Here is a 13,847-nt window from a genome sequence, read left to right as displayed (position 1 = left end):
TTGGGATTAGTGTAGACAGTGAGTCCTTACAAAAGATATTGTGGAATAATTGCTTTTGAAGCTGCTGATTTTGCAAGAAAGGGTAGTGGAGACCTGGGCCAAACCTAGTATTCAAAGGAAACAGCCTCAAATGCAAAAAGTGCTGGTTGTCATATGGTTTAGGGATAAAAAATACTGTGGTATTTTTATCCTTCTATTCTTTAATCACAGATAGGCCCAAGAGATCCTTGAGTTTGTGTCCAAATCTCTGTATGCCAAATGAGCTCCTGCTTAAACTGTGCAAGTAATCAGTTGGGATTAAATGAGATTAGATGGTTATATTGGATGATTCACGCTGGGTGACTAGGATTTTAATTTATCTGCTTCTTGTGTAGGTTCTGAAACCAGGGCTGGAGTCCTTTCAGTGATTTGCAACGTTCATTCACTTAGGTGCTTTCACCTTTCGCTCGTCCTTCTCCTCAGCTGTTTTTCATTTTCTGCGATTGTGTGTCTGTGTGTATGTTTACTTACCGACGCTGTCCGCCTGTCTGATCAGCTCAGTCGACTATAGCGCCTCAGATATGGATATTTTGGGCCCAATGGTAATGGGCTGGAGCATGTGAGAGAGTAGATGAGCTGAAATGGGTCACTTAACAGAAAAGCAATTCTGCAGGTAAGGTGCGTTTATCAGGTGGGGACCTTGTAATTCCTGCCCTTTGGATTTGCTTTCCTGTCCCCTCCTCTAAGGGTTAGACCTTGACCTGTTTGCCAGGACTGAAGAGGCATCTTCAGAAATTGAATATGGAGAGGTCCTTCAAAGGCATGGGAATTTACCACCCACGACTCCCTCTAGACTTGCCCTGATTTTTTGATGTTCTGCTTCCCACAAGGGAGAATTTTCTGCTCCAGGGGAACGTTTCTGCCTAGAGGCAGAGATTGCCTTAAGGTGTTTTGTGTTGATTTAGGGGATTAGATAATTGAGTTTCTGACTATGGATGTAAACTTTTCCCTGTCTCTCTAGAGACGTATCTCAGTTGTACATTTTGTATATTTTTGGTTCTGAATGGTAGTGATGATTATAAAAATTCTGTTACAGGCCAGACACAGTGGCCCGTGCCTGTAATCCCAGCACTTTGGGAGGCCAAGGCAGGTGGATCACTTGAGCTCAGGAATTTGAGACCAGCCTGGGCAACATAGCAAAACCCTGTCTCCACAAAAAAAACACAAAAATCATCCAGGTGCGGTAGCGTGTGCCTTTAGTCTCAGCTACTCAGGAGGCTGAGGTGGGAGGATTGCTTGAGCCCGGGAGGCGGAGATTGCAATGAGCCGAGATCGCGCCGCTGCACTCCAGCCTCAACAACAGAGCCAGACCCTGTCTCAAAAAAAAATTCTGTTATGAAATTCTTAAATGCTCTCTCTATATTTTCCTTGTTCTAGTCACTAAGTATTGGTAGTAATCATTTATGTACTAATCAGAAAATAGTAGTATCTAACCAGATGGAGAGAAAGTTGGTTGATGTCTTCTGACAATTACTAGCACTTCATAGAGAAAGGATATTTTGAAAAATGTGTATATTGACATATATTTGTGATTTTCCTTACATTAGCAAGCATTAATTTTTTTAAAAATCCACTTGAGTTCATATATAGCCTAAAAGAACCTAATGGAGAATTTATTTCAGTCAGTACTGTGATTTATAGAAGAGAATTAGTCATGAGTTGAAGTTTTAATTTTTTTCTTAAATTCACATAACAAAGGAATTGGCCAGTTTTGTGGCACATTATTTTAAGGATGTGAATATCTTATAATAGTTACATGTTTGCCTTTTTATATCCTAAAAGGATATTAACAATTCTGCCTTTCTGAGATTGAGATTGAGGTTGAGTATGAATTCCCCAGAAAACCAAGAGGAAAACCCATGTTAGGACGTCAGTTTCGAGCAGTTAGCATCTCGAGTGCCTTCTGTGTGACTAAGATGGTAGAGTTAAAGTCCTGCCATAGGGAGCTGCTGTCAGACCAGCGGGCCAAGCTGGGCTCCTTTCCCCTGATTCACAGGTGGTCTGCTCAGGCGGATCACCTGAGGTCAGGAGTTCGAGACCAGCTTGGCCAACATGGCAAAAACCCATCTCTACTAAAAATACAAAAATTAACCGGGTGTGGTGGCGGGTCCCAGCTACTCTGGAGGCTGAGGCAGGAGAATCACTTGAACCCACAAGGTGGAGGTTGCAGTGACTTGAGATTGCACCACTGCACACCAGCCTGGGCAACCAGAAAAAAATGAAAAAACAAACACACACAAAAAACCAAGTGGTCCACTCAGATTTAAGTCCCCAAATCTCCATCAACACACATTGATCCCATATTCCATACTTCAGGTCCTCCCAAGAATCTTCTCACGTGACCCTGCTCTGTGGGCTCTTGGTGCATGTTGTAAATACAAACTAACCTTAGTTTAACCTACAGCTGATGTCCCTCAAAGGCCAATGCATAGCATCGAGTTTTCCTGTAGCCCATCATTCATGCCAGAGCTTCCCACCATTGACATGATACATCGGTCATTTGTGTTGTTGTTGTTGAGATGGAGGCTTGCTCTGTTGCCCAGGCTGGAGTACAATGGCGCGATCTCGGCTCACCGCAACCTCCGCCTCCCAGGTTCAAGCGAAATTCTCCTGCCTCAGCCTTCCGAGTAGCTGGGATTACAGGCATGTGCCACCATGCCCAATTAATTTTGTATTTTTAGTACAGACAGGGTTTTGCCATGTTGGCCAGGCTGGTCTCAACTTCCCGACCTTAAGTGATCCACCCACCTCAGCCTCCCAAAGTACTGGGATTACAGGCATGAGCCACCGTGCCTGGCCGATACATTGGTCAGTTTGAGGACAATAATTTTGTTTCTCTTTGTGTATTTGTTCACAAAATATTAAGTACTGGATTTGTGCTGGGCACAAGTATATGTTAATATGCTTAGCGTATTCACATATTATAAACTAACTGTACATATGACATGCAAGATAAAATACGTGAGGGTGGGAGTTGCGCGGCTTTGCTGCTGATACTGAAATTACTTCGCCTCTATGGGGAATCTGTAAAGTTAGGGGTTTAAGCCAGGAAATTGATTGCTGAGGTCCATCGCAAGACTAATATTCTGTGACCTTACGTAACCCTTAAAAGGGGTTAATATAGCACTATTCATATCTTCTCTTTCTGAAGCTTCCTTTCTGCTCATTTTTTCAGGAATGTCAAAATAAAAACTGGAGAATGGTTCTATGAGGAACGAGCCAAGAAATTTCCAACTGGAGGTAAATGTTCTTTACTTTTTTATTAAAGTAAAATGATCTATTCCTAGTTTTAAAATATTTGACGTTAAGACTTTACAATATAAGCAACACGATGAGTTTAGTCTACTGGCCCCTACGTCTTGCCGTTCCATTTGCTGATGCTCTCACCGTAATTCACGCCGCTCATTCCCTCTGCTTGCTACTCTTCCCTCCGCCCATTTCCACATCTGAGGTTGGCCCCATTCTTTTTTTTTTGAGATGAAGTCTCGCTCTGTCGCCAGGCTGGAGTGCAGTGGCACAATCTCCTTAGCTCACTGCAACTTCCGCCTCCTAGGTTCAAGTGATTCTCCTGCCTCAGCCCCTGAGTACCTGGGATTACAGGCATGCGCCACCACGGCCGGCTAATTTTTCTATTTTTAAGAGATGGGGTTTCACCATGTTGGCCAGGATGGTCTCGAACTCCTGACCTCATGATCCGCCCGCCTCAGCCTCCCAAGGTGCTGGGATTACAGACGTAAGCCACTGTGCCCAGCCAGGTTGGCCCCATTCTTTAAGGCTGGTGCACCACCATGCACCACGAGGTTTCCCTGATTTCCTGCTTCTGGGCATGATGTCCCCTCCTCTGAAACACCATCAGTGCTGGGTTTGTAATTCTCTTATGTAACTGTTGCAAAGTTCCTTATACTGTAGCATTGCTTGTGCACTTCTGTTTCTCTCTACAAGCAGTAACTGTGATTTTAAAATCTTGTTAGCCTGTATTGCAGCAAAGCACAATACCTTATTTATAATACTTGAGTAAGACAATCAGTGAATCAGTGAAGACCACAGTGAGTGAATAGCATTTGAACGGAGCAGAGGTTGATGGTTGTGGAGTGAGCGCATGTTGTGATGATATGGGTGGAAGCGTGCATTTCGTCTGTGTACTATGAATGTCTTATAATGAGATGTTGACCTAAAGAAGGAAACTGAGGCAAAACTAATATAGGTGGAGAGTTTATTTGGGCCAAGGCTGAGGTCTGCAGCCCAGGAAACACTTCCAAGGGCTCTGGAGAACAAAGGAGAGAAGGGTGAATCAGGAGAGGGGCGATTACAAAAGTCGGTTTTCAGGAATTCTTGTGGGTTTACAGAAATACCATTGATTCATGATTGGCTATCTATTGCTGAGCTACAGGGTGTGGGTGATGGTGTCCAGTGTGTGGCATTGTTAGGATAATTTATGGCTATTGGTGGTGACAAATCAGTCTAGAGTCCATAGAGCAAGTGGCTTTGAAATGATTAGTTAGCCCAAGCTGGGGGACGTGATTGCAGTCTCATTTCAGTGTCTCTCTAGGCCTGATACTTTAAAGGGGGCTTGTGCTTCTTAGATTAAAAGTTTCTTTTCTTTTTCAAAAGTGTTTGCAATGTAAGGTGTGCCAGTGTAATTGGTAGCTAGGACCTGGACCTATGGAGAGGACGATTTGTGCTGTGATGGGGCATCAGGACAAAGGTGCACACAGGCACCGTCACAGTGGAGTGCAGGCAGGTGCTGTGGGAACCACATCTGACTGTATCAGGAACGTGGGCAGCACCCCTCCTCTGATGTGATGATGGGGACCTAGACCCACAGCCTGACTTAGAGGGCAGTGGTGGCTCTTTTCTAGAGAAAGTGGCAATTTGCAGGTAGAACCTCACCCAAAAATGTGTTGGCAGTAACGGAAGCCGTTCATTTGGGTTGATATTCAGCTTTTATAAAGGGTGGGTTTGCCCAGGTATAGATTTGGTTGGTACTAAATTATCCCATGGCTTATAATTCCTGGCTCTTCTTAAAAAAAAATGCTGCTTCTGCCAAGTTTATTAGAAACCTAGAGGAAAAAAATAATACTAAGGGTCATGTCAGGCAATGGAATGAAGCAGGGATGTCTGCTTCCTCTAAGCCAGTGTTTCTCAACGCCTTCTTACCGCCACTCTCTCCCCTACCCCACATAGCCTCTTTAGACACTTTTTCAAAATTGCTACCATAACATTTTGATATCACAGATATCATGTATCTATGTACTGAGGCCTTTTGGAGAGTCACAGACTGTTGAAATAGCTAAGATTTGCTACTAATCTTTGTCCCCTTAGGGGTGCCATCATCCCATGTGGAATATGTGGCCTTGGCAAAGCAGCTGCAGCACAGGACCTTTCTCTGTTTTTGTTGCTTTTATGTTTCTTTCTTTCTTTCTTTCTTTTTTTTTTTTTGAGACAGAATCTCGTTCTGTCGTCCAGGCTGGAGTGCAGTGGCACAATCTTGGTTCACTGCAACCTTCCCCTCCTGGGTTCAAGGGATTCTCTTGCCTTAGCCTCCTGAGTAGCTGGGATTATAGGCACATACCACCACGTCTGGCTAATTTTTGTATTTTTAGTAGAGATGGCGTTTCACCTTGTTGACTGGTCTTGAACTCCTGACCTCAAGTGATCCGCCCACCTGGGCCTCCCAAAGTGCTGGAATTACAGGCGTGAGCCACTTCACCTGGCCACTTTTGTGTTTCTTTAAAATACTTTTTTGACCAGGTGCGGTGGCTCACACCTGTAATCCTAGCACTTTGGGAGGCTGAGGTGGGCAGATCACCTGAGGATGGGAGTTTGAGATCAGCCTGACCAACATGGAGAAACCCTGTCTCTACTAAAAATACAAAATTAGCTGGGCATGGTGGCACCTGCCTGTAATCCCAGCTACCTGGGAGGCTGAGGCAGGAGAATTACTTAAACCTGGGAGGCAGAGTTGTGGTGAGCCAAGATGGCGCCATTACACTCCAGCCTGGACAAGAAACTCCATCTCAAAAAAAAAAAAAAAAAAAAAAAATCTTTTTGCTGGTTGTCTGGAGCCTTCTTCAGAAGGTAGAGTCTACCCTTTTCCACATCAATTCCTAGCTTATAAACAGTAGTACTGTAGGAGGTGAAGTTTCTGTCATTTCTCAATGCCAACTCGGTGCAGACATCTCCTTCACTGAAAACGTTTTCTGCGTCGTTGGAAGTTCTAGCATCATTATTTCAGGTAAGTTTTCATGTGTGCATGAATGTGTGTGTGTTTGTGCACACACGTTACCATCTTGTCATCTTTTCAGCACTTCGTCTCTCCTGAATGGGAGATGTTGTCACGGTAATTTAAGATAAGGGAATTAGGAAAGAGGTGAGACTGGTGTCTCAGGTTTTCTTTCTTGCCTTGTAACTTTATATAAGAATAAAAACATCAGTAAGGACAAACAAACCAGGGTTAGGAAAATCAACCTAAGCATAAATCATTCTTTTTTGCTGATGTCATTTCTACCAATGTATAAAATAAACACCACAAAAACCCCAACTTTCTCTCCTTCTTTTCAATGCTTCCTCACATGCCAAGGTGCCTCATCTTCCTATTGTCCTGTTTCAGTACAGTTGGGGTAAGAGGCATGGAACTATGGGGGAAAATGCCAGGTTGGGAGCACACAAGTAGCGCTATGAGCCAGACCAGATTGGTTGGAGTTTGCCCCGGGCAAGTCAGGAACGGTAACCAAGGATCAGGTGACAGAGGTTTAGGCGGACAGGCAGGAATGCTACCACGCTCCTGTTTGTGCCCCTAAAAGAGAACCAGGTGCAGTCGTTGAGGAGTTGAATTGGATTTGTGTGCTGTAGCAGTTAAGATCCACTTAGGAAAATAGAAACTGTCTGGTTATTTGAATAAGAATTTACTTTAGGGATTGGTTAGACAGGAATTGGAGGCAAAAAGGGAATAGTGAGAGAACAGAGCTAGCAGCTGCAGGAGGCCGACACCCTCTGACCCTGCTGAGCCGATGCTGGCCAGACACAGGTGAGAAGGAAGGCATGAGCCCCTTCTCCCTCCTCCTGGCCCTGGTCTCCCTCTGGAAGTCCCCATTGGACTGTAATAGGGAGGCAGCTGCAACCTCAGTTCTCTGATGTGTTCCGGAAAAAGTGTGGTTTTGCATGTTCTCTAGTGTTTTTGTTGTCATGATGTGGGCAATACTCTTTCCAGCCCTCTATATCCTGAGCGGAAGTTAGAAAAACTAGATGGTGGTTTAAACCACAAAAGCGTACAGACAGCTGCAGTCTGTGCCTCTTTCCACGCACTGGTTATCTACTGCTGTATAGCAAATTCCCCTCAAACCTAGTGACACAAAGCAAGTAACATTCTTTTATAGTTTCTGTCTTCAGTAGAAGGCTTGCCTGGGTCTGGGGGATCTGCATTCTTGGGGCTTACCCTCATACCTGGCCAGTGACTGCCGGTGTTGGGAGGAGGACTTGGTTCCTTACCATGGGGATGTCTCCACAGGGCTGCTTGAGTGTCCTCATGACATGGCGGCTGGCTTCCCCCAGGGCAGGTGATCCAAGAGAGAGAAAAGCAGAGCCCCACGATATCTTTTACGGCCTAGCTTCAGAAGCCACACCCTGTCTTTTCTGCTATGTCCTATGGGTTCCACAGGTCAGCCCTAGTCAGAGGGGACAAAGGGTCTGAATATCAGGAGGCAAGAATCACTGGGACCATCTTGGAGAAGGCTACCAAATCCTGTGTTCCTTATCTTGGGACAATGGCGACACCTCTCTCCAAATCCGCAGAGCTGAGAATCATATTTGACTCCTTTGTTCCTCATTCTGCTGCCACATCTGGTCAGTCGGCAAATCCTGACAAGTAATCTTCCTCTGCCCTTCATTCTCATTTCCAATGTAGCAGCACCTAACTGGTTCCCACTGACCCCATCTGCTTTCCCCTCGTTCCATCTTCTATTCTGTGAAGAGAGAGAGCTTCCTTTTCTCTTTGAAAGGAAGTTACTTACTTTCTGATTACAGAAGTAATGCAAACATTGCCAACATTTGGGAAACACAGAATAGTATTTAGACGCAATGGAAATATTACCACAATCCCAAAGTACTGTAAATTACATGCACGTGTATACACGTGCAAACTCACAGCCTTCTTTCTAGGTGAGCCTATGCATATGTGTGTGCACAGATAGACTTATCCAATTTCAAATGTATTGTTATCAGACTATGTAGTTTTATCTTGCTTTTACAATTCAACTTGGCATAAACATTTTCCTGTGTTATGAAGACTTCTTCAAAAATGTATTGATGACTCCATAAAATACACCAAATATAGGCACCATCGTTTATTTAACCTGTTCCTGAAAGTCTGTGGGTCTATCACTGTATTTGATTTTTTCATGTTACAGATAACTATGTGATGAACATCTTGTACAGGTATCTTGACATGTCTGTTTATTTTGGGGGGATAAATTCTTAGAAGAAGAATGGTTGGTCAAGTGTATGAATACTTGAAAGGCTTTTGATATTTTGCCAAATTACCCTCTGGGACTGTGTGCTTATTTACAACACACTGGCAGGGTGCACAAATTTCCTTCTTCCCACACTCTGCCCCCATTATGTTCCGACCTTTGAAGCATGATTTCAAATTACATTCATGTAAAAAACTAGACGCCAGGCGCAGTGGCTCATGCCTGTAATCCCAGCACTTTGGGAGGCCAAGGCAGGAGGATCGCTTGAGCCCAGGAGTTTGAGACCAGCCTGGGCAACATAGTGAGACCCTGTCTCTAAAAAAATTAAAAGATTAAAACCTAGAAAATGAAGAAAATCATAAAGAACAATGTGAAAAAATACAGCAGCTTCACCCAGAGAACAATCGTTGACATTTTAGTATATACCGTTTCTGTTCTTTTGTGAGTGTATCTATGCTCGTGGGTGCATATCTGTATGTGTGAATATACGTGTGTGTATACACACATCTACATAGACTTTTTAAAAGTATTTAGGTTGAACCATAAGAAATTGGTATTTTTAGGCAAAAAATTGAGTAGAGGCAATTTCACATGAGTCAAGCTAATATATTTACATAATTGAAATCAAATTATATGTACAGTTTTATCCTAATGTTTCTTTCATGTAATAATTTATAAGGAACATTTTCAGTATCTGTAAATATCGTTGGCTATATGATTTCTGATGAGTGCATCTCACCCCATCATAGGAATGTGTCATCATTTGTTTAACCAAATAACTATTGTTGGACAGTTAGGGGATTTCCAGTTTTCTATGGCATTTTTGAAACTTTATAGTGTTATTAAAATGAGAATAATGCAAAGAACATCCTTGTAGATATCTCTTTGGCACATCTCTGAATATTTCTAGAAAGAGAACAAGATGAAGGTTAGGAATGTTGCCTCCTTTAGAAAGGGTGTGGAATTATCCTTAAAAATAAACCAACAAGCAAACCAACAAACAACTTTGTCAGTTTGGCAAAACAACACTGGTCATGCAAAATGGTTTTCTCATCGTTTTGATTTGAATTCATCTAATCACGAATAGGACTGAATATCTTCCACTTTTCAACCTTCTGTAGATGTTCTTGGTATGTGAAGGCGATTAGTCCTTTTCAGTCATGTTAGTTGCATATGTATCTTCCAGTACATATGCTTTTAACACAGAGAAGTTTTTTTGTTTGCTTGTAGGCAAATCTCCTTTTTCTGTATAATTTCTTCTTTTGCTTTTATGTTTCAAGACTTTTTCCTTATCCTATGATGGGTTAAATATCTACATTAATTTTCTTCTAATTTTTACTTAACTTTTTTTTCCCCCCTTGAGACAGTCTCGCTCTGTCACCCAGGCTGGAGTACCATGGCACAATCTTGGCTCACTCCTCCACCGCCTGGGTTCAAGCGATTCTCCTGCCTCAGCCTCCTGAGTAGCTGGGATTATAGGCACATGTCACCATGCTCAGCTGATTTTTGTATTTTTAGTAGAGACGGGGTTTCATTATGTTGGCCAGCCTGGTCTCAAACTCCTGGCCTCAAGTGATTTGCCCGCCTTGGCCTCCCAAAGTGCTGGGATTATAGGCTTGAGCCACCATGTTAACTCTTTACAATCATCAGGAGGCCCTATCTAATTTTTTTCTCCCAATCCCTTGTGTTCCCAGTATCATTTGTTACATAACCATTCCCCTTCCCATTGCGTTGTAACCCAGGGGCACTGATTGGCACAGCGTGGGGCACCACACTCCTTGTGCCCAGCCCTGTGCTCCAGGGGGTGCTGTCTCATAGAGGACACACAGTGCCGTCCCCTTCACCTGCACCTCTTGGCGATTTGGCCCTAGCTGGGTTTTGAATGTTTGAGAGCAGGAGCTATGAGTAAAGGAGTAAGTGAATAAATAAATTGAGCAAGAATCTGCTCATTTGGCCACAAAAAGTGCTGTTAGAAGGAGTAGTGCCCATTGTCAGTGCCCAGCACTTAGGCACCTTACAAATGTAGACTTCCTTCCCTTGTTGGCACCAGGAAACCTAAAGCTAAATGTCACATTCAGTTGCAGTAATTCCAGGAATCATTACACCCTCTGCACCCAGTTTCTTTTTCATTAGCTTTTACTTATTTCTCTTTTGATGACCTTATTTGATATGTGCAATTTAAGATAAAATGCCCCCCACATTTCCTTGGAAGTAGACAAGCTATAAGTAAGAATCCAGTGAAGAATAATAGGTTAATTGTGGCAATGTATGTTGTGCTATTTTTTCAACTATTAAAACATTTTAACAACAAGAAAAAAAATGAGCCTCAATTCTTCATGTTGTAGGGAGATAGCACTAAAAATTTTAAGTATTTGGATTTCTTTTAAAATTGTTCTGATTATAGGCTGGCTTTTTCCCCTAAAATTTCATAACTTGATATTTAGTGTTGTGGTCTTAAAATAACGTCTTTGATGCCACAGTGATGGCTCATCTGTAGTGCATTCGAATTAGGAAAGCACCCAGACCTTTGTAGGATCTCTTGCCTTTTGGAAGTTCCCCAGGACAAGCTAGCATCCTCGCCTTCTGTGCCTCCATCCACGGGCATTTAGCAATCTGTGCAGAGGGTTTTTAATGTGGCTTCTGGACCCACGCTCCAGGATCAGCTGCAAGCCGATTCAAATTCAACACTCCTGGCCTCACACACAGAGGTTCTGATTTGGTGGGGCCAGATGGGGTTCAAGAGTGAATGTCTGGATGAGGGCGGTGGCTCATGCCTGTAATCCCAGCACTCTGGGAGGGTGAGGTGGGAGGAGCGCTTGAGGCCAGGAGTTTGAGACCAGCCTGGTCCACATGGTGAAACCCTGTCTCTAATAAAAATACAAAAATTAGCCGGGCATGGTGGCGCACGCTTGTAATCCAGCTACTCTGGGGGTTGAAGCAGGAGAATCCCTTGAACCCGGGAGGCGGAGGTTGCAGTAAGCCAAGATCGCGCCACTGCACCCCAGCCTGTGCAACAGAGACTCCATCTCCAAAGAAAAAAAAAGAGTGACTGTTTAACAGTTCCCCAAGTAATTTTTAAAATGTACTTTAGGTAGAATAACAAAATTAGTAAACAATTATGACGGAACTTTTTTAGATCACTAATAACTAGAAAATAAGCTGAAAATTCATCTCTCCTCTTTTGGCATCTGCTAACCATATGGAGATGATGCCCTCTTCTGGCTCCTCCCTGTAAATGCACATCTTTTACTTTTTTTTTTTTTTTTTTTTTTTTAAACAACCATGACATTCTGTTCCTTGATATACAAGCTTAAAAGCAGAAAGATGACAATATTAATATTAAACTTTTTTTTTTCAGACGGAGTCTCGCTCTGTCGCCCAGGCTGGAATGCAGTGGTGCGATCTCTGCTCGCTGCAAGCTCCGCCTCCCGGGTTCACACCATTCTCCTGCCTCAGCCTCCCTAGTCGCTGGGACTACAGGCGCCTGTCACCTTGCCTGGCTAATTTTTTCTATTTTTAGTAGAGACGGGGTTTCACCGTGTTAGCCAGGATGGTCTCGATCTCCTGACCTCGTGATCTGCCCGCCTCGGCCTCCCAAAGTGCTAGGATTTCAGGTGTGAGCCACCGCGCACGGCCAATATTAAACTTTTTAAAGTTAAGAAATGGTTAAATGTAATAGACAAGCAATCTACTCAGACTTTCACTGTATTTCTAATAATTAGGGAAATAAAATAATTTAGAAAAGCTAAGGCTTAACATAGCTCTGATAATTCTCTCAATGATTCATCACGTAACCAGGTTAATTATTGTATCTTGTAATTATGAAGGAAAATGACCTTTATCCCTCCCTCCCAGCAGTAAACGTGTTTGAGTTCTTCAGGTGACTTTTCCAAGTTGTATTCTTCTGCATGGGCAGTTTAGATGTGATCCGTCCCATCACAGGGTTATGAGGACAGCATCACATTGGCTGTGTGGGCTTGAAACACTCAGGCTCATGAGTTAAAAGAAGCAGGTGCCAGGCCGGGCGCGGTGGCAGGGCACTATCCCAGTGCCCCGCCTGCTTTTCCTCTCTGCTGGTTTGCTCAGTAAACACCCCTTACCCCTGCAATTCATCAAATGGATTCCACAAGGATGATTCTGTAAAGCTTTCTTTGAATTACAAACGGAGTCCCTAGTTTATGTGTGCATAGACTCCTAAGAGGATGTCTTTATGAAGTCATGTTTATTTCCCAGATACAAATTTGAAAAAATTTGTATAAACTTTTGTTTTATTTTATTTTACTTTATTTTTTTGAGACGGTGTCTCATTTTGTCACCTAACCTGGAGCACAGTGGCGGGATCTTGGCTCACTGCAGCCTCAAGTTCCTGGGCTCAAGCAATTCTCCCACCTCAGCCCCCCAAGTAGCTGGGGCCACAGGCGTGCACCACCACGCCCGGCTAATTTGTTTTGTTTTGTTCTGCTGAGACGGAGTCTCACTCTGTCACCCAGGCTGGAGTGCAGTGGTGCAATCTCAGCTCACTGCAACCTCTGCCTCCCTTCAAGCGATTCTCCTACCTCAGCCTCCCGAGTAGTGGAGATTACAGGTGCATGCCACCACACACAGCTGATTTTTGCATTTTTAGTAGAGACAGGGTTTCACCATGTTGACCAAGCTGGTCTCAAACTCCTGACCTCAAATGATCCACCTATGCCTCAGCCTCCAAAAGTGCTGGGATTGCAGGTGTGCCACTGCATCCAGCCTTTCTTTCTTTCTTCTTTTTTATTTTTTTAAATTTTTTTTATTTTTATTTTTATTTTTTAGAGACAGGGTTTTGCCATGTTGCCCAGGCTGGTCTCGAACTCCTGAGCTCAAGTGATCCACCTACCTGTCTTGGCCTCCCAAATTACTAAGATTGTAGGCGTGAGCCACTGCGCCTGGCCTGCTTTTATTTTAAAAGAAAGGTGGATCCTATTCTTGAATATTTTGTTACTACTCTCCTTAAGTGGAAAGATAAACACATCACCACTAAAAGGAGTGTGTGCCTTGGAAGTGTTTTCCCAGCAGATTGGATTGCTTGTCATGTCCCTGAGATATTTTTAGATGGGTCCATTTAAACTAAGTAGAGCCAAGACTATCAGATTTTATGATTCATGTAATAAGACCTTGCCCTTCAAAGTTTTGCTTTCTCCTTGTGTTTCTATATAATAATCTTTCTGAAACAGGTTCTTGATTTTATTCATTTTTTCTTTTTTTTTTTTTTTTTTTTTTTTTTTGAGACGGAGTCTCGCTCTGTCGCCCAGGCTGGAGTGCAGTGGCCGGATCTCAGCTCACTGCAAGCTCCGCCTCCTGGGTTCACGC

General features: G+C 43.3%; 1 protein-coding gene across 4 annotated transcripts in view; it reads left to right on the top strand.

Annotated features, from left to right (window-relative positions):
* The window catches only part of SYTL3 (synaptotagmin like 3), a 117,049-nt gene that overhangs the window by 26,444 nt on the left and 76,758 nt on the right, over window positions 1–13,847 (top strand). For all 4 annotated transcript variants that reach the window (XM_038001161.2, XM_038001162.2, XM_038001158.2 and 1 more), the window contains one exon: window positions 3,215–3,279. In XM_038001161.2, coding sequence (XP_037857089.1) covers window positions 3,215–3,279 — 65 coding nt within the window. The remainder of the gene's footprint in view (window positions 1–3,214; window positions 3,280–13,847) is intronic.

This window comes from Chlorocebus sabaeus, chromosome 13, assembly GCF_047675955.1.
Source record: "Chlorocebus sabaeus isolate Y175 chromosome 13, mChlSab1.0.hap1, whole genome shotgun sequence".
Taxonomy (NCBI): Eukaryota; Metazoa; Chordata; class Mammalia; order Primates; family Cercopithecidae; genus Chlorocebus; species Chlorocebus sabaeus.
Note: the sequence above shows the minus strand (reverse complement) of the source record. Positions and strands in the feature narration are given on the sequence as shown.